The sequence below is a fragment of the Maylandia zebra genome, linkage group LG11 (genome assembly GCF_041146795.1).
Source record: "Maylandia zebra isolate NMK-2024a linkage group LG11, Mzebra_GT3a, whole genome shotgun sequence".
Taxonomy (NCBI): Eukaryota; Metazoa; Chordata; class Actinopteri; order Cichliformes; family Cichlidae; genus Maylandia; species Maylandia zebra.
This window is the reverse complement of record NC_135177.1, coordinates 35,197,401-35,225,338: the sequence shown is the minus strand read 5'-3', so window position 1 is coordinate 35,225,338 and position 27,938 is coordinate 35,197,401. Positions and strand designations below refer to the sequence as shown.

At 40.9% G+C, this 27,938-nt stretch overlaps 1 protein-coding gene across 1 annotated transcript; it reads right to left on the bottom strand.

The window, feature by feature from the left end:
* Positions 1 to 52: 52 nt before the first annotated feature.
* nr2f5 (nuclear receptor subfamily 2, group F, member 5) lies at positions 53 to 27,938 on the bottom strand. The gene is made up of 4 exons (XM_004568579.5): positions 26,722 to 27,938; positions 8,675 to 8,955; positions 6,232 to 6,478; positions 53 to 2,616 (listed from the first exon to the last, which is right to left on the bottom strand). The coding sequence occupies exons 1-4, from the start codon at positions 27,086 to 27,088 to the stop codon at positions 2,297 to 2,299; spliced, it is 1,215 nt and encodes a 404-aa protein (XP_004568636.1). The 5' UTR covers positions 27,089 to 27,938; the 3' UTR covers positions 53 to 2,296.

Genomic DNA, 27,938 nt, shown 5'->3' with positions numbered 1-27,938 from the left:
TTTTCTTATGCATTTACTTTAAGATGATAGTAAAAGACATTAGAAAAGTTAGTGTGAACAAAACAATTTTATTTTAATTAACGGATAATCCATATTTCCAAACAAAAGTAGAGGGGATAAAAACAATTCATAGAAACTTTCTGTCAATTTATTCACCAACAAACAGCTTTCTACAGTCCAAGGTGGCTTTTTCAGTATCAACACTGGTGGTTGACACTAGGGTGCCGTGCTGGACATGCAAGACAAGTTGTCAAACAATAAAAACCAACTTAAAATAGTCCTAAGCTAAGTCACAGTCATAAGTCCATTGGGGATAATATTGTAACATAGACTGAGGTTTTCAGAGGTTAGTGATACATTACTTTATGGTATCGGTACGATAAGCTCAAATGACATGAATCGAGGGGGTTTCCCTACACAACAATATCACCAGGATATCGAAAGAGCTTGCATGAGGTCTAAAAACAGAAAGTGCGAAAGATGTCAAAATGGTTCAGTTGTGCCTTCTCCCAGCAAAGGGAAATCAGAGCAATCTTTATTCATCTTATATTGGGCCTCAGTGCAGCCGCTCAGTTAATCCTTAGTCTTTTGATTGGCTGACCCTCATAAACAAAGGTTTGAACAGCAGGTGTGTAGGACTTGTGTTCTCACAGCCAGAGCTCTGTCTGAGATAACCATATTAGAAATTTACTGATTAAACAGAGTGAAGAGGAGGAAAAGACTTTCTGATTTGAACTGTCTGAAGCCCGGGCTTTTGGCTGACAGGAAGTACATATACAAATTCAAATTATATATATATATATATATATATATATATATATATATATATGTATATGTGTGTGTGTGTGTGTGTGTGTGTGTGTGTGTGTGTGTGTGTGTGTGTGTGTGTGTGTATAATAAGAAAAAGCAGAAGGGATTCTGCATTAACTCAATTAAAATATTTGGATTGTGCATGACTCTTCAATGACATGTTGCACATCACATTTTAACTTCATGCAAACTCATTTCCAATCCTGACAGGACATAATACCTGTTATAACAGGTAACGAGAGATTATGGCACAGTCATAAGATAAATGCTCAGTGACAGAATCTTTGTTCTAAGGCAAGTACAGCTACTTTTGTAAAAGCCCATACCACCCTCCCACTCCCCTGTCTAAAGGGTCCAATACTGACAAAAAAAAAAAAAAGTAATGACAATAAGGAGGATGAGCTTTGCCACCCCGATGTTAACACCATGGGTCTTTAGAGTAAGAAAAAATATACTTCAGTCAAACAGGGTAAGGGTAGAAACAATCTACCAGTGCTGTGATTCTGCAGATTCAAACTGACTACTTTTCAATGCAAGTGCCTACGCTTTTATTTGTATTCATTACAAACTCCTTCTCGCCCCTCAGACCCCACAACAAGTCAAATTATAGACAAACCAAACTTTTCTTTTAATAGCCAACACTATCACAAAAATACTCCAAACCGTATGATTTGTCAGCTTTGGCACAGGCTGCTGATAAGTGTAAAATTTGCTGGGTTTGTCTTTTTTGTTCTGATATTGACATGCCCGTCTGCCCACCCTCTGAACCTGAGCTTCCCCAATTGAACCCTAATATGCCTTAGATGTCTATGAATCGATGATATACTGTACATATGGACACAATCATGGGTTTTCTCTCCATATAAACAGTGCTAATACAAACACACAATAAAACATCCTCTGCAAAAGTTCAAGACATTTTGGCATTTGTCTTTTTTTAATGGCTTCTGGTTTTCTCTTTTTAAAAATTGGTATATTTACAACAGGCTTTGTGCTCTTGGCTGTCCCATTGGTAAAGCCCTTGCTCAGTATTCTCCATGCTCGTACGCAGATGCTAGCACACAGTTTCCGTATGTGTAGGTGTATCACCGAAAATGAAGCAAATGCTCGCTGAAATTGTTTGCATGGTTTTTGAGAATGACATCTGAAGTGAGTCCAACAGACCTGCTGGTGAACTGCGCAATAACCCATTCTACCAACCTGTCCATCTCACGCCACATCTCAAATGTAGACTCGGCTGAGGAGCTGCAACGGGCCACAAAGTCTCTGTATTAGCGATAGTGAAAGCTAGCCTGGCTTGTGTAACTGGGATGATGGTGTGTCAATGTCGGTGTTTAAAGCGGAATGGTGAGGGAGATACTTCTTCTTGGGAAGCTGAGAAGTTGAACGCAGACAATGAAGGGAAGGAGAGATGGATTGATGAGCAGTCAGGTCAGCCTTCAACCGTAATTTCCCCCGTAGCTTCTCCTTGGTCTGTCCTTCCACTTCAGGGCCCATTCTCATTGTAGTGGAGAGAGATCGGTCGCTCTCGCTGTACTGTGGGCATGTAGGGCCAGTTGTAGCTGGAGCCCGAGAGCAGCATGTCACGGAGGAGCGTCTCAATTGGAGTCTTGCCGACGAGGCGCACAAAAAACAGCTGTTCGATGACTGGAGAGGAGACAATGCGCAGGGACGGCAGGCGGAGGAGGAGGCGTCCAAAGCGGTTCGGCTGGCTGGGGTACTGGTTTCTTACATACTCCTCCAGAGCACACTGAGACTTCTCCTGGATGCTCTCCACGTGGGCGACGTCTGACAAGCCCATGGCGTCTAGTAGAAAGGAATACAAAGTGAAGATTTAGAACTGATATAAGCATTTATCCAACTTAAGCAGTAGTCTTTTTGTGAGAATGACTGTATGACATTAAGGTGAGTTTTGTGACACACTGACTTCCATTTAATTTTAGGCCAACCAGAGTAGTTGTGGGCTGCTTTGCATTTGCTAGGTTAGACTGATGGGTCAGAGGGGTTTGCGGCTACATTATAGCTTACTGTGTAGATTTTATGTTGAAGGATAAATCAGGTGTTAGCCATGGAATAATAACCAGTGTTCTGCGGGTTCCAGTATGTCATGTGTCAAAACGTAAGTCAGAATTGCAGGACGAGGAATAACTGCATAAGAAAAATGACTTCTCATACCATATTTTGGTTACTAATGTTCTGGATTAATGTTATGTTAGGCTAATACTGTTTGGCATATGATGAAATTTGTTCTTAGTGAAAGAAGCTTCAATTGTGCAAGATTTTAACAAAACCTTTTAGTATGTGGCAGAGTGGTGTCTTCACCTAATACTTATTCATTGCCAGAAAGAACCAGGATGTAACAGGGCATTTTCCTTTCAGAGAAATCTGGCTACAACTTGACAAAATCAAGGTTGTCACAGCGGAGATCTACTTCCACCCCTGTGGTCTGTGTTCACTTTCTCCTCAGCTGGGGAGACACTTTCTGCCTTCCAACTCCTTCTACCTCTCGTCTCACCGGCCCCCACCTTGGGCAAGAGTCTCGCACAACCAAGAGTGTGTAACGCAGCACGCGGTGCTTTTCACACCCTGTGTGTGGAGCGGAGATCACAGGGGATTTTGCAAAGCAGGTCAGAGATGTGTGAACTCAAAACAAAGACGCATTCTACTGTACTCTGCCACATACTGTACGAGAAGTGGGAGTGCTCTTTGACCCTGCCCCCTGCGTGAACCCACATATTGAAGGCAGGTATTCGATGAGGGTTATTTATTCTCAAGCTTAGTCTTTCGGTTAAAAGGCGTTGGCCCGTGAGTTTTAACCCGTCACCCTGCATCACAGGTCTCCTTTGTCTTCTCACACTTTGATCTGTCCCCTGTGTAAAACCCTGCCTCAGTTCCACAAAAAAATAATTAATTCACCTCATATTTTAATCAAGCATGTCAATCCCTCCCCACCCGCCCAGCAGCCGCTATTCTCATCATTCCGGGTGAATAATTGTTCCCACTTTGGTTGTATTTCCATCCACTCGGGAGGCAGATGGACTGCGTTTTTGTCAGCCCGACCATTTTGGAGTCCTTCGTGACAAGGCAGTCACTGCCCGGTCGGGATTAGCGAAGCTGTCTGTGTGACTGAAACCACTTCGTGTGCTGAAGCGACAGCTCTGTGGGTGCCCTTCTACGCCAAGTGCCGTGTTCTTTTGTCTGATCCTTGGGCACTCACCGGGTCATTGGGGGTGAAGGATCAGGGTGGCAGGACTGAGATGCCCGCTCTCTGATGTAGCTTGATCGGACTGGGCTTCACAGGGGGAGTGGTGGGAGGGGACTCAGAGGGAGGTGGGAGACAATTGGTGTTTGTCTGAGCTTGTTAGGTCATCCTACCAGGTCTGCAAGGGTCAGATTTATTAACAGGTCTATTTACGGTGTGTGCATGTTTACATCAAATTCAGGATTTGATCATTAAAGTGTGAATATTTCACAAAGACATACAATATCCTGTTCGAGGGTCTTGCCAAGATGTGCAGCTTTTTAATGTGTATACATGTGCTTCTGCGCATATAGGGAGGTCACATGGGATGCTTAGGGCTATAGGGGTTATGTAGGTCATGGCGAATCCTCCTTCTCACTGAAATGCACCATACATAATTCAACTCCTGTGGTGGGGGCAGGGGTCCTGGGGCTTGGGTTGTGCTGGTCTTGGAGTTTAGGGTTTGGGGAGCGTTGGGAGGAGGGGTGGATGACTGGTTTTAATAATAGATGGGATCATGAAGGCGAGATGGCTGATGAAAACAGGCAAAAGAAGGGAGAGGAGGATCCTTGGCTACCTACATACAGAGAGCTTGGTGAAGATGCTCAGTAGGCAGAGAGTGAATCTGACAAGCCATGCAAGATGGGAAAGGGGGGAAAAAGCAGTAAAATAACACAGACGATAGACATCTCAGTGTTGGCTTCTTCACCATCCATTTCCCCCTGGGTCACAAAGCATGATCTCTCTCTGAAATATCCCAGATGTGACAGTATTTTGGCTGACACTGGAGCCCAGTGACTGCTGGGATAAACCTCAACAGGCTTTGTGTATAAGCAGGATCAAAACAATGCAGATGCCAGGGGTTTTGCCAAGAAGTAAAACTATTATATTTTGATTTAATTCTCTCTGTCACTCAGTGGGGAGGACATATTGCCACATAATGTAAGGTTGTGAGGCTCAAGAGCCCTGTTTTTCTAAGCTTTGGATGCAAACCGACAAATCTATTCTAGCATAAAGGCATTTTCTTTGTTGTCGAGTACTGTACTGTGTATAATAAGGGGTTTATAACACTGGATTTTTGGGTCCAAATAGTAGGCATGCAACAATACAATATAATGAATCTGTTGTTTCTTGAACTTTATATAAACAGATTCTTTTTGCTACTGTAAATTAAGAAATAAATTGCTTTTCAAAGAGTCGTTCCCACAAATGGACAGAATTCAAAATACAAATGCAAAGTTTATAATGCGTAGTGAAAGCTTATTCTTCTATTTAGCAAAACAAAGAGGTTCAAGTGAGGCACGAGCAGCTCACAGGGGTCAAGAGCTGCCTTTTACAGTATGACAAAGTGATCAAATTACAGTCAAATTCATGGAGGGCAGAGACCATGACTGACTAACAGCAGCATTTACATATGGAGCCAATGAGACACAATCTACTGCAGCATTAGAGGTCACCTCTCAGTCAGCCATAGTACTGGTTTCCATTCAAATGCACCTCAGACAAGGTGTATGTCGTACAGGGGTTTGTGTTAACAAACCTTTTGTTTCTTTCTTAAAGCTTGTATTTGCAACTTTTAGGATGAATCTGAGCATTTTTTTTATATCACCTATGGGTAGCAGGTATAGGTAGCACCTTTGCACAGCATTTTAATGATTTATAGTTGTCATTTAAATTAATCTACACCACTATTATGTTGTCATGACAAAAATATAATGGAATCCTTATGTGCTGTTTTATTCTTTTCACTGGTCGTTTTTCTCTCTGCTTAAGAACATCGTGATCAAATGTTTGCCTTGGCTGTGTTTAAATGTGTGTAATAACCCTGCTACTGGCCATCTAATTCAGGTTATGTTGTTAACATGATACTGTAAGCTTACATGTTCAGTAAACACAATGCTATCGTGCCAGTAGAAATCAGATTAGCAGGATGCTAATTCCTCTCTTCCTCCCTGAGCAAAACATACTCACAGGACACAGATGGCATCGGTCTTATACCCTCTCAGCTGATCTAAAGGACGATCAGAGGTGCTTTCAACGGTTCAAAGCTCACGCAATGATATGAAATAGTGGCAACTTGGTAATCCAGCTGTTTTTACATTTCTAGAGAATGTGCAAACCATTTCCATATATTACTTTACTTAAGTCTACTTATTTCCCATTTTTTCACTTAAACTCACCAGATGTAAAGAGCACAATGGACTTGAGACAAGAATATTCAGCTGTGTCGACCTGCAGGGCCTTCAGCTTCTCCACCTGCTCTTGGAAGACTCGGATGTGGTCCATGAAGGCCACAACACGCTCTGCTGACATAGGTGATGCGTGCAGGCCGGCCGCTGCCAACAGAGGAGCCACATGAAGCGGCATGGAGCACTGGGCAGCATTTAGAACAAAGAGTTCGCTCCATGACATTCGCAGCAGAGCCACCTAGAAACAAGCGGTATAGGATGATTATTACTTTTGTTCAGATTACCCATGTGGATGACTAATTTGGCTTTGGCCTTTCTGCTTTTAGTTGCAAATATAAAATGAATAAAGGCAAAATGTGTCTGAAGCCTAAAACTGTGACAGCCCTTTTGAGAATTGTTCAGAGTTTGAGCACTTTGAGTGCCCTCCAGTTAGAGTTCAGCAGGCTTCAGACAGCATTTACACCCATCACTGACATGTAACCAGAGAGCAACACATACACATTAATCCAGAGCGAAGAAGGACACAGGGTATATTTAACATTCGGTCATTTAAACCACCACATATCACCTGGAGATGATATGAATTTGGTAACATTATCCAATACTTAATGCAAATTACATACAAGAGCTTCATTCATTCAAACAGGTACCTATTCACTACAGAATAGGGAAGCACACAGAAACGGTGGAATGACAGAACATTCCTGACACGCCTACCCGTCAGAAATTAGACAGGTAGTCTGATGAGGTGTTTATTGTTACTTTTAAAAGATTGGAAAGGATACAAGAGGGTGAGAAAGCATGCACTGTGACAGGTAGAAGAGGATTAAACTTTTCTTATGTAACAGAAACATGTTTGGAGATGTGGTTAAACATTAAAAAAATAATTAGAATTTATTGAGGTGACCCAACAAGTTGTCATCCTAGGGCATCAAATACTGCTGCTCTATCAGATTTGGCCGGTATAACCGAGATAAGCACAGAGTGTCCTTTAGCATCTGTGCCCTCTGCACCAGCCGCAGTAACACTGAATGGCGAGTGTCAATAGTTCTCCTTGCAAAAGCTACAAAGTCCACAAAGTAGGAGGTTAAAGGGGCGATGGAGCAAGTCACAAGTTTGTCTGCCAGGAGAATACAGTTTGTGTCCCATTTGGGGATTTCTATTTTTACTTCTTTTTTACTGGTTAGGTTTAGACTTGAAGTTCTACTTTGCATGTTTCCCACCACTAACTTTGGATGCTGGAAAAGTTACACATATAGTTTTAAATGTGATCCAAAGGGGTCCTTTACACATGTGGAATTCCTTCTCTCACCCCAACCGGTCGCAGCAGATGGCCCCGCCCCCCCCTGAGCCTGGTTCTGCCAGAGGTTTCTTCCTGTTAAAAGGGAGTTTTTCCTTCCCACTGTCGCCAAAGTGCTTGCTCATAGGGGGTCATATGATTGTTGGGTTTTTCTCTGTATCTATGAAGCGCCTTGAGGCAACTTTTGTTGTGATTTGGCGCTATATAAATAAAATTGAATTGAATTGAATTGAATAGAATTGAATTGAATTGAATTGAATTGAATTGAATTGAATTGAACAGTGACAGACCTGCACACACAGATGCCAAAGGGCACCCGCTGTGTATCTCTGAGACAGTGTTTGACACAATATCAGCGCTTTGATATTGAAAAGAGAAAACCTACATGGATTTTGATAACATGTCTAAAAAGAGTGGGGTTTGCAGAAAACACCTGAGTGCATGCTGACATTACAGGTCAGAAATATTCAACATGTGAACTTGACATTAATGATATGTTAATGATTTGGTGCAGATACAGCGGACATATTTGTGATGACTATGTCTGTCAGAGGTGCATGTGAATATTTATAGGTCAGGGGATTACTCTGTGCCAAGACTTTATAGCTGATATAAATCTATATATGCATGATTGATGTCAGGTCGATCTGAACCAAATGTTGGGAGTTGAGGTTTGTGCCAAAACAGATGTGCTGCGACATGATGGTTAACAAAAGAGGAATAAAAATATTAATGTGTTTTTCAAATATTTATTAGCTTAGTTCTGTTCAAAATGTAAGTGGGGATGACATTTTATGAATTTTTAGCCAGTAGCTTGAAAATAGTGTTTTGAACTATGAGTTATTACTTTACTTTTTTTGTTTTCTGGCATTTCTCTGTGCATGATCTATTAAGGAACAATTTACCATTGTAGAACTATATATATATATCTATATATCTATATAGATATATATATAGATATATAGATATAAAATTATTTTCTTATTGCGAGTTAGATGAAAATAAATACAGATACCGCTCTCATGTTTGTGTGACTTAATCCAATATAAAGACTGAAAACAGTAGAAAGCAGTTAGCCTGGCCTGGTCTCATTCTCATTAGGTTTGGTCTACTCTGGTCATTCTTCACACTCACCTGATCCATGAGCTGCAGATCAGGAAAGAAGGGGATGTTCTTGGCCCACTCCACAGCGCTGAACAGCAGCCTGGCCGCCAGCTCGCAGATGTTCTCGATACCCATGAGGTTGTTCCCCTGCATACACTGAGCCCCGTAGCGAGACGTTGGGTACGGCTCAGCGCGAAGCAGCAGAGAGATGAAGCCCGACAGGTAGGGTTGGCCGTTGTACGGGTCGGTGCCATTGGTCAGGTACTGCCCTGGACTGCTCTGGGAGTTTGATGTACGTCCTCGTTGTACTGCTGTTTGAAAACAAAGAAGAGGATGAGTTGAACTTTTATCTGGGTGAACCTGAGACTTTTTAACAGTGCTTCAGCATTTTTATTTAATTACACAAGTCATTAAGGACTAAATGGGACTGGAGCACACTAATATAAACTCATATCTGTGTTCCAGATCCACTGTTTCCTCTGGAAGCAGGCCGCTGGATGTTTCTGGAAGACAGGCCAAGAACTGTGTTTTTTGCAATCTTCCATCAGTTTGTTATGAAACTTTTATCATTTAGCAAGCTTGTTATAGTAGTTTACAGAATTACTACATCCAAAGGGGCGCTGCACGGTCAAGGTCCTAAAAACCTGCAGGAGTAACAGAAGGGAGACGCGACGAAGACAGAGAAGAAAGAAGCAAATTGAGCATGTCAAATGTGCCGGGTGATCGGGGGGGCAGGATGGGGGTTAAGGCAAGGCAAGGCAAGGCAAGGCAAGTTTATTTGTATAGCACAATTCAACAACAAGGTGATTCAAAGTGCTTTACAGAGACATTAGAAACAAGAACAAATAAAAAGCATGATTTAAAATTGAATAAAACAAGCAAATAAACTAACTAACTAGTTAACAAACAAACAAACAACAGTATATAAAATCAAAACAGATAAAATCAGAACAGTAGATAAAATCAGTAGTTAAATGTAAGTTTTGAAATTTAAGCTTAAAGTGTGGATTTGGTGCTTTATTCAAATGCAGCTGAGAACAGGTGAGTCTTCAACCTGGATTTAAATAAACTGAGTGTTTCAGCTGATCTGAGGCTTTCTGGGAGTTTGTTCCAGATATAAGGAGCATAAAAGCTGAATGCAGCTTCTCCGTGTCTGGTTCTGACTCTGGGAACTGATAAAAGACCGGATCCAGATGACCTGAGGGATCTGGATGGTTCATACTGGGTCAGGAGGTCATTGATGTATTTTGGTCCTAAACCATTCAGAGCTTTATAGGCCAGCATCAGAACTTTAAAGTCTATCCTCTGACGGACAGGCAGCCAGTGTAAGGACCTCAGAGCTGGACTGATGTGGTCCACTTTTTTGGTCTTAGTGAGGACTCGAGCAGCAGAGTTCTGAATGAGCTGTAGTTGTCTGACTGATTTTTTAGGTAGACCTGTAAAGATGCTGTTACAGTAATCAAGCCTACTAAAGATGAATGCATGGACTAGTTTTTCCAGGTCCTGTTGAGACATCAGATCTTTTATCCTTGATATATTCTTGAGGTGATAGTAAGCTGACTTTGTTATTGTCTTAATGTGTTTTTCTAAGTTTAGGTCTGCATCCATCACTACACCCAAATTTCTCGCCTGGTTTGTGGTTTTTAGATGTATAGATTGAAGTTCTCTGGTGACCTGTAATCGTTTTTCTTTGGCGCCAAAGACCATTACCTCAGTTTTGTTTTTGTTTAGCTGGAGAAAATTGTGGCACAACCAGTCATTGATTTCCTCAATGCATTTACCAAGAGCCTGTACAGGGCCTCGGTCTCCTGGTGACATTGTGATATATATTTGTGTGTCATCTGCATAGCTGTGATAGTTTATTTTGTTGTTGTTTATAATCTGTGCCAGTGGGAGCATGTAGATGTTAAACAGAAGGGGTCCCAAGATGGAACCTTGGGGAACTCCACATGTGATACTTGTCTGCTCAGATGTGAAGTTACCTATTGATACAAAGTATTTCCTGTTTTCTACGTATGTTTTGAACCAGTTTAGTACAGTTCCTGAAAGACCTGTCCAGTTCTCCAGTCGTTTGAGTAATATGTTGTGGTCAACTGTATCAAATGCTGCACTGAGATCCAGTAAAACTAGGACTGACATTTTTCCACTGTCTGTATTCAGACATATGTCATTAAACACTTTGGTCAGAGCGGTTTCAGTGCTGTGGTTCTGTCTAAAACCTGACTGGAAGGCATCGTAGCAATTATTCTGTTTTAAGAAGTAACTGAGCTGTTGAGAAACTGCTTTTTCAATGATCTTACTTAAAAACGGGAGATTTGAGATCGGCCTGTAGTTGTTCATTTGTGTCTTGTCAAGATTGTCCTTTTTCAGTATAGGTTTGATTACAGCAGTTTTTAGTGATTCTGGAAACACACCTGATAATAAAGAAAAGTTGACGATCTGTAACAGGTCTGACTCTAAAGTCTTTGAGACCTTTTTGAAAAAACTTGTTGGCAGGACATCTAAACAGCAGGAGGAGGAGTTCAGTTGACCTAAGATGTCCTCCAGGTCTTTGCTGTTAATAGGTTGAAACTGTTTCATGGTGGGTTGAAAAGTGTAGCAACACAACATTTCTCGTACCCCTAAAAGTGTCAGCGCTCGTCTTTTCAGCGAAGGGATGGAAAGTGGCCAGGCCAAGGCTATTCTACAGTGCTGTTGTGCCTCAATGAGTAACGACAAGCAGCAGCTGGTAAAAATATAACACTTCTTCACACCTACATATGTTATGCACCCACACATGCATACACACTCATGGATACGTACGGTAACACCCCCTCCCTCAGTCCCTGCACTGGCAAATGGCCCAGCCTGAGGTGAAAGGGGCACGCAGAGGCCAAGCTCTTGCACACACACATACACACAAAGCCCTAACCTCCACCCCCACCCCCCTCTGGTGTGGAGCAATGATGATGCGGCGAGTGCTCAAAGGCCCATTTGGAAAACACCTGTTCAGTCATCCACTGTCTGACTAATAACTCCATCTTCAGTTACACAGAGCCAGCGAGAAAGGCAAGCGAGAGGAGAGACGCAATGAAAATGCAAAGAGGGGTTGAAAAAATGAGGCAAAAGGCTGAAATGGTGAGATAAGGAGGAGAAAGAGTGAGTGGAAGGTGATAAGTTGAGAAAAGGGAGATGGGGGCGATGCGAGGTCTGGGGAAGAGTGGAGCGATGGAAAGAGAGAGAAGGTTCAGAGTTCAATGTGCTTGAATATAGCCCGAGATGGGGCTTCAGATAGAAAGCTGTGGTTTACATAAAGAGACAGGTGGAGGGAGGGGGTGAAAGAAAAGGGAGGACGAAGGGCTTGGAAAATGCTTTTTAACTCTCCATCACCTGTCACCTCACACACAGCAGCTGTGCCAATTGAACGCACCATGGCACGTCTGAAAAACGAGAGGTCAAATCACTCATAAGTTATAAAAATGCCTTTAATTCTAGCCTGTCCTTTTAACAGAAAAAAATACCTCTGCACAAAAGGTGTTGACCTCAAAGTACTAGTTTTCCTTGTGAACTTGTGTCAACCCGTGTGCCCGAAAAAAGAATGTGATCTCTTCTGGCAAACAGCGCAGTCTCACTTTGCTGAGCTATGAAGAGGTTTTGCCTGTCTCAAAGACAATGTTGCACAACGGGACATTCCTCGTCGCTTGCACTCCAGCGGCTCCTGTCTCGCTTTGCAAAAGATGGCTGTCAGATTAGCCACATGCATCTGTCTTTGCAGGATTTCACAAACAAGGGAAAATAAAACTGCACTCTGAGCAGCAGGAGTGAAAGTGCTCCGAGAGCAAGTCGTTGCAATTTCCACAGAGATTACCTGGCCAAATATGTTTTTTTGTCACTCTGAGGTGCTTTAAGTGTGAAGTGAAAGACTGCTAAATCATACACTGCTGATCCTTTCAGTCAGACATTTTATTGTAATACAGGCTTGTGAATGATTTTCCAGATTAGAGAAAATGTTGCTTATAACTCCTTCTTACACAAAGATTTTTTTATTTGCCTTTTTAAAACCATTCAAAATCCCTTAATGAAAAATATATCTGTGTATATATGTATGTATATAATCTGACAGTGAGGTTTTTGCACAGAGACATCTTAGAGACACACAGGAAACATTGGGGTTCAGGTTGGAATATGTACTTCTCAAAGATTATGAAATCTTTAACTTTGCGATTGAATCAATAACAACATGGTTAAAGGGTGACTCTGATGATGGTAAAGGAGAATGGATCTGAGAAATATGTTCATATTTGCAGTTTACTGGGAGGCTTTCCTGAACTTGTCTTTTGCAAACTTTTTCTCTGTGAAAACATCAGCTGACTTCCTAATTTGTTCACCAAGAACTGTGTTAAATTAAGGTGAATAAAGTTGCTTTCTCTAAAAGCCAAATACAGCTAAAAAGGCTAAAAAGAAATGCTAAAAACTGCACTTTCTCCAGTGACCACATGGGGTTAAGTGAGTCAACCCCACAGAATCCTATAATGAACTTCAGAGATGAAACTAACATGTGGCTAACTTCCTCCTTCATTCCAATGCACAGTAGGTGATTTTTTTAATGTACTGTATACATTTTCTAAAGGCTTAAATGTATGCATTAACTGACAGGCAGTTGCCAACACAGGCAGCTGCTGCTGGTAGCTAACCTTCACTACAGCTAATTCTAAGCACTGAATTTGGACCTCTTGATGGTTTTCGTGTCTTTTGCAGCATAAAAAATAGGATAAAATAAAATAAAACACAATGGCCTTTTACAAAGCAGCAGGTGACATGCATCCTTTATTTAGCTTATAGTATAAAAATGCTGTAGCAGATCCCAAAAAGGGCACTTTTAAAAAGACTCTGTCTGGTAACTTCTTTAGGGAGACAGACTCAAAAGGCGCTTTGGTCCATATCTAAGTCAGAGCACTTCTGTGACCTGAATCTGTCACTCTGTCCTGGTTTCATGTAAAAAAAAATCTTCTACTGCGAACAACCTGGTTTTAACTACTTTTGACTTTCCCCTTTATGCACTGAGTAAATTGTAAAACAGTGCGCCTGAACTCCAAGAGGAATTTATTAAATTCATCACAATTTAAATTGAAAGAAACAGTTTTTTTTTTTAGACCCCGCTGCTCCTTATCAGGGGTGGATCTAGAAGGGTGGCATGGGGTGGCAAGTGCCACCCTAAAATGATCCCTTGCCACCCCAAGTGTCACCCCAGTTTTGCATATGACAGTGTTATTTATTAAAATAAGATAGCATTAACAGTTTGAGTGTAGTTACAGTCAACAGTGAATATAAATGCTAAAACTGAATATATTGCATAGTGTTCCCCCCCTGCACCATTAACAAATGGTTCAGCCCATAGCAAGCCATGTTTATGAGACAGAGCGAGTGAGAGAGAGTGAGTTTTTAGATGTGGCAGATTTGTAACGTTTAGTGTGGAGTGTATACTTAGTGTGTTGTGTTATGTAGTTGTTGTGTTGTGTAGTGGTTGTTTTGTTTTGTGTGTCGGTGAGGGCACTAATGAATGTCACAAAGGCACATTTGCAATGTAAACACTGTCACTAGAAAACCAGCTGAGTGATACACCTCCTGTTGTCAGGGCTGCAGGTTTATCCCTGTGCTGTTCTCCTGTCTTTTGGTGGACAAACTTATTTTTTACTGGCACACATCATTTGTGGGGCATCTTATTGCGACACCTGATTGTTCTCTCCTTTTAGTTTTAGTAATATTTTACAAATTCCTATACAAAATGAAAAAACAACAGCAGGTGTATTGGCTGCATTTTTAGATAAATAGTTGTATATGTTTACAAAATGTACATTTTATATTTGCATTTCAAGTTATAAAAATTTACTCAACATGTCTGTGTGGGGTTTTTTTTTTTTTTTGCAGTAAAAAAATACTACTAGGATTTTAAGTTATTTGTGTGATTTCATTTCAGGTCAGTAATACTAATGCAGTATGTCAGTCAAAACAACTAAATTAAGTTGAGCTGAAAAGATACCAAACAAGGCAAGGGAAAAGAATAAAAAATAAACAATTTGAGGGTGAAATACAAACGTAAACTCAAAAGGAGTCAGAAATTGCCGGTTGTATTTCAGACCTCAGTGGATTAATCCAACAAATCATGAAAAAATTAGGTTTCAATTTTTGTTCATGACAGTGCAGATTTCTGACATTTTGTGTAATTTAAGCTGTAACAATGTGACTGTTTTCTGACAACAAACAGTGTAAACCTAAGTTAGACTTGCATTTGTAAATGAACCGCCCCATGTTGTGTAGCTCTCTGGATTTTATACTTATTGGGCTACATATTTATTCATCACACAGGCTGTACAGTACATAGCATCAAAACTCACATGTTTTATGTAGCTAAAGTGTTTAATTATGTGGGCTACAGACAATAATTAAGTTATAGACTTTATTTATATGAAAAACGTGTATGCTTACTGCATTTGGATTATTTTAACCATATATAACCACCTGCATAAGTGTATGAAAAAAAGGGCTTCGATTTTGCCACCCCATTTGATTTCTATGCCACCCTAAGAAAATTTCTCTAGATCCGCCCCTGCTCCTTATGTCCCTTATTTGTGAATTCACAGCTATTGATATGTTCTCATATTGATTAGTGGTTAATCCCGCAGATGTTGGTGAATCTACTTGATCCACTTGACTTTTCAAAAGCCTCATTGTGGGGGTCACTCGTGCCTGAGAGGCAGAGCACTTGAGTACGCCTGACTAAAACACATCGCTCTCTGTTTTTACTCGCCTACAGCTGCTGTACAAGACTCTGGAACAGATAAAAAGGAAAGGGCAGAAGGGTGATTGGAGTAAGGTCCAAAGAAATGGAGAGGTAGAAAGGCCAGTGCAGAGACAAAGAGATGTGATATATTTACACGGAGATGGGCCAAGGGAGAGCAAAAGAGACAGAAATGACATTAGATAGAAACAGATGCCCGGGGACAAAAAAAAGGAAACAGAGAATTAAAAGGGGGATGGGAGTATAAGGTCAGATTTGAGTTTGTGCCATAATCCGTTTCCGGCTTTTTAATTGGTGGACTGTGCTTGACCTTAATGCAATTGACTGAGCTTGTCAGATAGTAACTTTAAAAAGATAAACACTTTTTGTTTTTTTCTCTTAAATAAAATTAATCTGAATCCAAATTGAGGGCAGAGAAAGCAGTTAAAAAGGCAAATACATCCCTAAAACCCCAAACAAAACAGCATCCTGTGTAGGTAGGCCATGAAATGAGGGCAAAAGAATGAGGGAGAGGAGGAAAGTGCATGCAAACAGAGGTACCATGGGACATTTCAGCTGCGACTTTCAAAATGCCACTTCAGCAAATGGCAGCTGGCAGAGAGCACAGTTCGCTGCCTGGCTGCCCTGGATTAGCCTCTGGGTCAGACTGTTAGTGGAATTACAGCAGCTAAATACAATTAAGGCCTATCAACATTTGGACTAAAAGGTCACAGTGCCGGGGCAACACAGACGCATTATAGATTTGTCTCAGTCTAATAGCTGCATTTAATAAGTAGCTTTTCCATTTCTAAAACTTCCACTGGCAAGCAAACAATAAACACGTTTCCCAAAATGAAACTGCGTCCCTGAGTCATGTCACAGAGAGAGGTCACGTGTGTGTTTGTGTCCGTGAGGCGTTCGAAACTCCTGCAATTAAAGCAAAGTTTAAAAAAAAGAAATAATTAAATGTTTAGCTGTGACGCCAAATCTCATCTGATAGAAATGCATCTGGGCAGTTTAAAATAAGGATTTTATATGCTTCAGCACATGAACATGTGTGACCGAGCAGAAAAAGGAATGTTTTATTTTTTTCGCCCAAATTTGACCTGAGGTCAGTGAAGCGAAGACAGGGGGTTTTTTTCAACTTTCATTTGGAATTCATTCTCAGTTCTCGGTCTTGGAGCTTGTAAGCACTGCTATTAATCTTTTGGCTTTTTTTTTTTTCATTCATATTTTTTAAGAAAAACTTGAGCCAGCTATTTCTATAATGATTACACTGTAGCTCGGGGTTTTGTGCTAATTCTTCCAAAGAATGACCTTTATGTGGTATCTACAAATATTGTGCTGTGTGGTCCATGGTTCACTCACCTAGCCCATGGAGTGGTATTGTTCAATAGCAGGCTCTTATTTTTTTATTCCTTCTGTTTATCTCACAGAAATATTTTAGCTACCACAAACACCATGAAGCACTTTATCCAGCACTTCAGGAAATCACAAAACAGTTCTTTATTAAAATGACCGTGACACAAAATTTTAGAACAACAGTGGATTTCACAGCTGTCAGTGAACCTATTTACATTTATTGGACCTAAAGAGCGGCTTCCCTCAGCTCCGATGAGCTGTGTGACTTTTACGGGTCGTTGTTTCAATGTGTCAGCCCACAGCTTTACTATTTTGGTTTGCTTGTACTCCTCTATCTTCCATTTTGTATACATAATGATGTTAACCTTTGATAACAGTGCATGCACCCTGTCAGGCATGAAAAAGTTAGCAGACAGCAAGGAAATACAGTGGAGCATTTGGTAGTTAAAGACAGATTTTACTCTCAGGAGCTGGTGAAGGGCAGAGTTAAAAGGAGAGACTTTTATTCATAAGAAACAAACATGAATGCTAATGTTGCTAAATTCCATAAGCTGGAAGTAACTTTATCTAAGGTTCAGGAGCAGGACCACGCCTCAAACGCAAGCCTTCCTGCCATGCATCTATAAATGCCTACCTGTTGTACACACCTTTTTTTTTTTTTCATTTCCGTGCCCCCTCCCTCTCTCTCGGGGACGAGGCTTCCAAAATCGAAGAAACTGCAGCACGCATGTCACTGATCCTCACCAATCCAATATTCACTATCAAAATGTGTGAAGGCCTGTTCCTTCCTCGTGAAATAGATATGTTAGTCTTGTGATTGCAACACGTTTAAGCTGGCTCAGGTTGTAAAAATATCAGTTACTAATTGCCAGGGTAGTATGCAAACTAAATGCAGGTGTCTGTACCCTGCAGTGCAGTCATGGCTGACTGCAACACTTGAAAGCGATCTTAAGCCTCCTGCACTTCACTGTTTGGTTTTACAAAGCTCTATATAAATGAATGCAACACTTCAAAAAGAAATAAAATGTAGACAAATGAAAAGTTGGTCGATAATAGTATTTCTTCACTCAACTTCACTACCCTTTTTTTGGTTCCATCTTAAGAGAAATGTTTTGAGAACAAACCACCTGCACGCTGTAGGAGGACTGGCTGTGTCCCCAGTTGTCTGTCAAACATCATGAAGGAGCTGAGGTATGCAGCGAACGTGAGAGACACAACAGAACGGGAGCGCAGAAAAACCGGAGGCAGTGCAGGAGCGGCAGAGAAGTGAGGTGACACAGACAGAGAGAGACAAGAGACGTGGAGGGATGAGAGGAGCTTTGCGTGAGGAAGTTTGGTAGCTTTGCTGCATCGCCGAGGTTGCCTCATTCTTTCTCTCAGACTTTGATGAGGCAGTTCCTAAATTAATTAGCAAAGTGAATTCAGCCCAGTGGGTCTGATTCATGTTACACTTATTTACACTTCCACACGCCCCTCCTCTTGACTTTATTTACCACACAGCGAGCCACAGCAGGACTAAGATGTCCCTCTTGAATTATTATCATGTAAAGGTGCATTTGTTTATGGCGCATTAGAGCTTCATCTCCAACTTTTATTGGTACGGCTATAAATACTTCTACTACACTTCTACCCAACGGGCATGAATAAGATCATCAGCTAAGCCCCTAAAATATAAATGTTCATGGCTTCCCAGTAGTGCTATGTTAGGGAACACATGTGTGGCAGATTAAAGGAGAAGGCTGTTGGGGTGTTCACATCGCACAGACTGACATATTTAATGACTCTTTCTCGACTGTGCATTAGTACAAGTGACCTGAGTGACACATGAAAACAGGTTGAGCTACTTCAGTTGCAAGCAAAACAGTTCAGAGTCAGTTTGCTGGAGTGACTGAGTGAATGGACCAGAAAGGTCACATTACGTTTGCTGTTGTTGCATTGGTGATTCTGTGGGATGAGCAAGAAATGGCATACGAATACCTTTCCATCAGTAGTACACAGCAATACAACGCCTTAGCACTGGAGATAATACTATAGGCACAATTGTAACACCTTAAAATATATTTTGCTCATAAACTGCCTATAAAAGATGAATGTAGTAGTGATGGGATTTCTGGCTCTTTTTAGAGAATCGGCTCTTTCGGTTCGGCTCACTAAAAAGAGCCGGCTCTTTCGGCTCCGAACCAGCTCTTCAGGTTGTTTTGTTGCTTTAATTAATTTATTGTTAACAATAATATAAAATTATGCACAAAAGGAATTACTAATGTAAAAAAAAAAAGTTGTTATATTTATATATGTTTATATATAAATATATGACGTGGCCCCTAGAGACAAAACACGTACAAACTCCAAAACGCATTTCTAGCATTTCTAGCATAAGTGACCTAGGTAGCTCTGAACTTCCAAAACAGAGCTACCTAGATCACTTAAATTACACAATTGAAAGCATGAAAGCATATGTGTATCGTTTGTGTATTTATACACAAGCATTCATATATAGTCAAATTTAAAAAAAAAGGTCATTTACCTGTTACTACCACACACCAAATCCGGTCGTTGGTACTTGCTGGCTTGTGTAGCCACTAGGTAACAAAAGTTCAACACTGCCGCTAGCATCCTGGAGCACTTCTGTTGTCTTTTCTACGTGTTTTGAGTTTTTATGTGCTTCTGAGTTTTTACGTGTTTTGGAGTTTGTACGTGCTCCAGGGTTCGTACGTGATTTGAAGTTTGTATGTGCTTTGTCTGTAGGGGCCACTGTAAATATACTTTTATTTATTCACTTCACATAAAATGTAATAAATAAATCATATAATACAAAAACATTTCAACTTTTAACTATTTAAGTTTTCAGCTTTTTCCTTTTACAAATTTAAAGTGAAACAACACAAAACACTGCAAACCACAACACAATTAAATGTAAATTATAATATGAAAACTAAAAGAACATGCATATTCTTTGTCATATGGACCTGCATGAATAAACTTTCTCAATCCTTTATCATCTGCAACTGAAAATAGTTGTGGATCATCACTATACCTTGTTGTCCCTGGCTCTCTTTCTCTCTCTCTCCCTCCCGCTCTGTTCCTGTGCAACTGAGTGTAACTACCGCCCCTCCCCCCTCTTCCCAGCGTAAAGCACAAGGCTCACCTGCGGAGTGAAGCGGAAATAAGTGCGAGAGAGAGGGTGAGAGAAAGAAAAAAAAAAACCACAGCTTGCGATAAGGAGCCGGCTCGCGTCATTCACGTCAAAGACCCAGCTCTAAGAGCCATTTCGTTCGCGACCGACCCATCACTAGAATGTAGCCGCCGTGCATCACCCATTGGTTTATGAAGCTAACTTTTGAAGCCTTAACACTCAGATTTTGGTCAGGACCACATTCGATTTTAAAGAAAACCTTAGAATCCGTGTTCCACTCACCAAAAGTGGAACACGGATTTATCCTTAAGCTTTTAATATAATTACCACACAGCAGGTCATATGAATTCATTGCATTAAAAATGCTTCAAAAGGCACCAAGTAGAGAAGTGACTCACACACAGTAGAGAGGCGACTCAAATTAGCAGTCGAACCATGACAGGCATCTGCATATGTCGTCACTCACCCATCAGTCAAATCAGACGCACTCCTAATATTCAAACTTGACTGGAGTTTAAAAGGGTGAGCTATTAAAAAATATCCCCTTACAATATTTCTGAGAGGGGAAATTAGCTATAGTGCCGAAAAACAGCTGTAAACATCCTTTTTCTGCTTTGAAGTTGGACTTTATAACCTTCTATGCCATGGTGTTGCCCTCAGGCAGCAAACCAAATTTTTGGTGATCATACTATCCCCATGTATTTATTTATTTTGTGACACAAAACACTTCAGTGTTCAGTAAAATGATGAGTAGCAGACGGTTTGGCCTTTGACATTGGGGTGGAGCAATTATTTCAGGAGTCAAATGTGCATGTGACAGAATGCTAGCGACTGCTAAGAACAAAATCTTTTTTTTGTATGTTTAACTTGAGCTAAGCATATTTTAAAAAACACATGCAAGTTCAAGAAAATGTGAAGAAGTATTTTTAGTTAGTTAGGACAGTTTTCTTTGGGCAATAATAGTAAAGCAGTGGTTCTATATTTTGGTCCTCGGGACAGCTTGTTTTAGGTTTTTAGGTGTTTCAGTACTGCAAAACACCGGATTTAGACAGCTGTAGCACATAATACCCAGTTGGTTATTTGAATCAGGTGTGTTGGAGCAGGGATTGGGACGTGATGGGATGTGTAAGCGATCAAATCATGCACTAAAATGAGCATGTAAAAAGTTGCAGGAAATGAGGGCAAGAACAGGAAAGAATTTGATTGGACAGTAAGGGTCACTCCCTCTGTGAGGACAGGAAACTGGATGAGAGTGACAGCAGGTACGAGAGGATCGCAGAATCAGAATCAAGATTTTATGAAGGGAGATGTAAGGTATAGAGATGGCACGATACCACTTTTTTATGTCCGATACCGATACCGATATCATAAATTTGGATATCTGCCGATACCGATATGAATCCGATATAGTGTTTTTTAATCAACAAAACTGTTTTTTAAAATATCTTGCTGCATTTTGCAAGTCTGCAAGTTCATACTCAAGTTTAAAACAACAACTACACTAAAGCTATTCTGTTATACCTGTATACAAAAAAAATATTTCATAGTTCAGCAATACTGATCAATCTAATAAACTTAAACCTACACCATCCTCACTATTCTGGTATTTTAAAGAGTACTTAGCGTAAATATTAAGAAACCTAACTAATAGGGTTCCAACTCCCAGCAACAACAAAAAAAAAAAAAAAAAAAATAGGGAACCACCCCTCACGCTCCACCTCATGATGCTTAATCGAAGTAATCAACCTTAATTTGATGAAGTGTGGAAAAAAATGCACAGAAATCAATTATTTTTCAAGAAATATTAAATAGATTCAACATCTTTCTTCAACAAAATTGCAGACTGCACAGATGGTACCTTCCCAAAGGAAAAAGTACTATAGCTTACTAGGGTGTATATATTAGACTTAATAGTCACTATATACAGTAATTGACTTTATTCATTTTACATCAAATTAAAACTTTGGGTGTCAAATAATTATTTATTAAAAGCTCGACATTTTAAATGAGAATAAGAAAGAAAAGTATGTCTTTGTGCCCCCTTTTCCCAGTTAATGCCCTACGGCCCCCCTGGCTAAACTTTGCTAGATCCGCCCCTGCACAGTTACCAGCGTCAGCTACGTAGAAAAAGATCCTCGAGTAGAAAGTAATATTAAATAAATTCTAACAACAGCTTATCAAGCTTAAATGTGCTGCTGTTGTTCAGCCGCTGGTTTGCTCTTTCTGGTGCAAAGTGGGCCAAAAACAAACAAGACAGACGGACTCGCGACAGAAAAGCCGATCAGCTGATCGTTAAGCAGTTTCACGATTGAAGTAGCAGCCGGAGAGCGAGAGGCAGTCGCTCGTTAAGCTTAACGCAGGAATGCTTTACATTCAGAGATGGACTTACACACTTGCTTTACTTCTCTCGGGGATAACTTTGTCGGAGATGAAATGCCAGGTTGCTAGCTATCCAGACCACCGACAGGTCCCGCATGCCACAGCCGCTCTATCACGTGATGCATACTGCTCCAAGTGTTACGAGTTACGGCGTGTTGCAAGTTTTGTGAGGTGCTTTCGTGATATTTAATGGATCGGATTACATTTTTTATTTTTCTCCGATATCCGATCCAGTAATTTAGGTCAGTATCGGACCGATACCGATACGTAATATCGGATCGGTCCATCTCTAGTAAGGTACCAGGATGTAACGGTACTCCAAATGTCAAATGACAGAAACGTGACATCCACCTCTGTTTCATAGAGTTCCAAACATTTTTTTAAACATATATAAACAAGGAGCACCAAGTTCCCCAAAAGTAGGGTGACGTGTTTTTTTTCTCTGTAAAACTAAAATTCATGGCGTAGAATAGGAATCTATGGGAAATTACTTTCTTTTTGTTACCGGTCTCAACTGGCTAACTGAGGAACTGCAGTATTTGGCACTTTTGCATTTGCTTCATTTTTCAACCCTGGAGAAAACTGTGGTTTTGCCATTTGACTGGTAGTCATTTTTCTCTGAGAGCTCTCTGGTAATGACTTAGCTCATGAGTCTAGTTACAGGGGTTAAGTGTTTAAATTTGTCGATAGCCAAACAACTGGGATACGTAAAGATTTTTAGTGCCAAAATTAGGCCAAACTGCAGTGTTTTGGTGTTAAATTGCCTGCTCGCTGTGGAGGATGGATTAGTTAATACCGTGTTAGACTTTAGCACTCCAGCAGGGTATTTATTCACCGTAGAGGCCCCTGACGGTTCACACTTTTGGACTTTGACTTCAGCCTGTGTGTTATTAATGTTTTAGATTTGGTTGACCTATATTTTTCACTGCTGTTGGCATTTTGTGGGTCAGAGGAGGCAGCAGTCTCCCCACCGAGCATGTTCAGTTTGGGTATTACAGATTCTTGTGCTACAAATGGATGTTGAGACTATTTACTATCACTAGACTCCAAAAGCTGTGCGTGTGTCCACAAATGTTGCGTGCATACAGCTGATTCAAGACACATACAAGAGACAAGATGACCTTATCACTGTGTATGAATGAATTAATCAGAGCAGTAAACTCCCACGTGTCTTTTCCGTCCTCACTAAAGTCAGTGGCTCGTCCTTGCAGCGTGTTTCAAAATTAAAACATTCACTCTGGTTCAAAGGAACTGTCAGGCTGATTCTTTTTGCCTCTCTGCTTCCTAGTCATCCTAGAAACTGCACTGACAGAGGAACAAGTGGAGGTTCTATGTAGCTGCCTGGTGAGACAATGACACTAACGCTGCCAAGGTTTTAGGGGCTTGACTCCTACTGAAGCCAGCAGTGAAATGTTTGCTGTCATGCTGCTGAAAGGTGCCCTGGTTAAGAGTCTCCAACAAATGATATTATGTTCAACACAGCAGTCTACAGAAAGAGGTCAAATGTCCCCTTTGGGAAACAAATACCACTCACTTGAAAGCAAAGAATTTCAGAATCTGCCACAATCCACTCATAAAACTTTTAGCACGACTTCTCAGGCAGATCAATATTTATTTATTGTAGCAGAAATATCATGAAGCGCTGTCATTGATGAACTTGAAGCATGCGTTCTCTTGCTTCTACATGAGGCGGAATGACGTGAAGATGAAAACTAGGTTAATCACCAACTCTCCTCTGCTATCCAAAAACATAATCTTCCCATATCCTAATACTCCATCTATGAAGCCGGTGAACCATGTTATATAATAATTGCATAACATGTCCTAGCCAACTGCACCCACATATGACCTACATGCTATCACCGAGCACATTTGAAGGGAAGTGAAAAGGCTTCTAAATAATTAACAGAATGACAAATCAGCTCAACAAACTACATCTTCATGCACATCTGCTGCTTTATTTTAAAAGTATCGTCAAACTTTGGAATTTAGCAGATGTCTTGTGTAAATCATAATTTAAAAATGTGCATCTGTTTGAAAACTTTAGCCTGTTGAAAAAATATGAAGAAAACAATATTTATATATGCTCTCTACGGTGAGAGAGAACATATGATTTAAAACTCGTTAAACTTTTTCTTTAACACCCATCATCTTTAACTTCTAGGCTGGTTAATGCGCGATTGAATAATAAAGTTAGACGTCAGGATTTATTTTTTATTTTTTAATGTTTATGAAAAATCGTGTTTACGCAGTTTAGCTGTTTTTAACGCCCCTGAAACGTCTAATTCACTTCTATTTCCTTCTGTATTTGGAAATCGTCCTGCCATTAAAATCACAGTAAAAAATTCCCCGACAATGAATATGCTTTAGCAAATATGGTCCTAACTAGACAAATGATCGCTGATAAACAGAAGTCTGTCGACAAAGAGGATTTAAAGACAGCGATTAATCCAACTGACCCCAAATGGACCAACAGATGAGCTCATCCAGTGTAAGTTGACCTACTCCACATTTAAGCCTTTTGCACACAACTAAAAACCAACACTGCAGAAATGGTCAATATAAACAAGTAAATGAGCAACTGCCTTCAAAATGAGACCTTTCGTGATTTTTTTCACACTCTTTCTTCAGTCGACTGATATTTTCAGGTTTTATTTAAATGAGAAACATTTTTTTAACTTTTGGTTTTTGCCCGACTGAATTAGAAGAATCTATTTGTGCCAAAAGACAAAAAAAACTGTGATTTCTACAGATGATGAGAAAATGCTTAATTTTAATGTCTCAGCCTCGCCAAGAAATATTCTTAAAAAATGGCTGTAAAACAGTTCATTTCCCATAAACGCCTTCTAAGATGTTACGCTTAAATTATTAATATTTTGCTTTCTTGTAATGTATTTATTTCACTATATTTTCGTGCAAACTGTGACCAAAACTCCCTTTCACTGATGTCTTTTCAGCTCTTTAACATTTTCCTTCTTACAGACTGAATCAGAAGGACTGGCTATTCTCCACGCAGCGGCGCGTCAGGAGATTTCCTCGGGTTCATTCAGTCGGTATGGAGCATGACTGAGTTGGTGTGGCTTGCGGGTACTTAACATGAGGTAATACTGTGTGTACAGTGAACACACACATACACTGCCAGAGGCACAGACTTCAATCACACTAACCCTTGAGGGATCATCTCCTCTCAGCTCGTCTCTAAGGAGAGCGGGTTATTTCCAACGTCTTTGTCTGCTATTTACATTTTGGCTGTGGCAAAAGGCGGCGGGGTCTGTCCTTCAACTTCCACTGCCTAGTGCCTTTGGAGGACTGCTCACGGTGACGCAGCTGCTGACCTTATTCTGTCCTCTGAGAGGGAAAATAAAAAACGGCGAAGTGTGACATCTTCATTAAAGTCTCTTGAGGACCGCTGAAGTCACGCCACTTTTTCACTCGGTATAATTAAAACCTAACTGCTCATATCTCACCTGTTCGCATATGGCTTATGTGCACAGTTTGTGTAACATCGTGCGTAATAGTAATATGACATTTCCATTATAGTGATCGGTCAAATTAAAAGTACCCCGTTCTTCTTTATTTTCTTTCCAAAATGCAGAAACTACTTTAATGAATCTATAACTCAACCAGAAGACATGCTGGTTCTTATTTTAAATATGCACAATCTCATGCTTCCTGATTCGATGCAGCGCTACCGAATGACAATACATAAGGGAAAGCTCTTCTCCAGCACGTTTGCTCCGCTCCTCTTTGGCACTAACTGACCCGTTGTTAATCCAACACAATGCAACAAATGTAGCGGCATCCTCTTATAGCGGCTCGGGGTGTCGGTGTGCAAACAGCATAATTAAAACTGCGTGACAAAGGGAGGATTTCACGGAACAGAGAGCGCTGGGATGAATGGTTCAGATTCAGTAAAAAAAAAAAAAGTGAAGTGTGAGAAGGTCTAAGCATGCTGATTATAATAATAACTAAAAAGTGAAGACGCGTAAACCAGTCAGGGTGCATGCAAAACAAAAGATGGCACTAGGTTTTCTTTTACACACATATCTTTTTGTGTGAGCGTCACATGAATTTAGGTTTGAATGCATTGTTTTCTTGCAGTCAGAGCAAATCTGTCAAAGTGAAGACTGCCTTCGGTTTGTCTATTGATTTCTTTCGCCTGCTTTTGATAGGGGTTCGTCTGCACTCGTGTTTTCTTGTTTCAAATGTGTTTTTAAGAAGTAATGAAACAAGTGAAACCAGAGAAACATTTACATCTTTTACGACTGAATTCCAGACTTAATGGCACTCTTGTTTTAAAAACTGAGAATACTGCGCACAGCTTTACGCACATAAATACGTTTTGTAAATAAATGTCTGCAGTGTTACAAATACAGTCTGACATCCGACACACACACACACGCAGAGAGAGAGAGAGAGAGAGAGAGAGAGAGCAGCCAGCCTTACCTTCTCTCCTCATGCCGACTTTGAGGCACTTCTTCAGCCGGCAGTACTGACACTGGTTCCGGTGGTGCTGGTCGATGGGGCAGTCTCGGTTCCCCCGGCAGGTGTAAGTGAGGTTCCGCCTCACAGAACGCTTAAAGAAGCTTTTGCATCCCTCGCAGGTGAACTGACCGTAATGCTTCCCACTGGACTTGTCCCCACACACCATGCAGTCCACGTTGGGGATCTTGTCCCCGGAAAGTGCGTCGTTCCCTGGGGTAGAACCGTTTGGTGTTCCAGGTGCCCCGCCGGGCTCCTGGCCGCATATCTGGAGTTGAGACCCCGGATCTGCAGAAATGTTCTCTGGCCATTGATTTACTACCATTGCCATGCTATCCCAAAACACTTGGTCTTTGTTTAAACCACAGAAGCAGAGTCAGATTGCGTGATAGAGATCCGTCCTGACGTCTCGGGAGAAAAAAACGAGGGAGGGCGAAAAAGCGCGTCCCACTTTCCCCAGAGGTCAGTCTGAGCGTATCAGAACTGTGATTTCTTATTGTCGCCGAAATCTTCCTGTAAACATCTATCAAAGTTTACAGTAAAAGCAAGGTATCAACATGATCGACTCAGAAGTGCAAAGCCTACAACTCCCGATGTTCCTTGCTGCGCAGATATCCATAAACACGTTGTTCTTCAGAGCGTAACCTCTCGGGAAAGTCAGTCCAGTAAGTCAGAGTCTCTGCTGTCAAAATTAAAAGCCGTCTGATTATTTGCTTGCCTCTAGAATTTAAAGTTGGACAAATGAAACTGAATATAGAAGAAAACGTGTTGCCTCATGCGCCTTTCTTCAGCCACAAGCTCAACACTACGTCTAAATTGAATGAAAAGCAGAATTAACACTGACTACATGCTCATATCATTCGATGTATTTAGTCCCAGCAAGCTTCTGGATAACGCAGCCCATGGAGCGCAAGTCCCGGGGAGCACGCAATCCTTGTTCCTCTTTTTCTTGCGCGCCGAGGTGACGATTTGGAAAGCGACGTCAGTGGGCGCTCTGACATTTATTTACCAACTACACGGGCGAAATATCTCCAGTGTCTTCTGGATGATCGTCAGTGTGGAAGAGTCTAAATAGAAACACCTCGCTGAACAAGCTTTGCCGCTCGACTGTACTATCGCTTTACCCTTCGACTGTCTGAGAGTCAAAGCTACAATTTCGGCAAAGTGTCACTGGCAAGGCT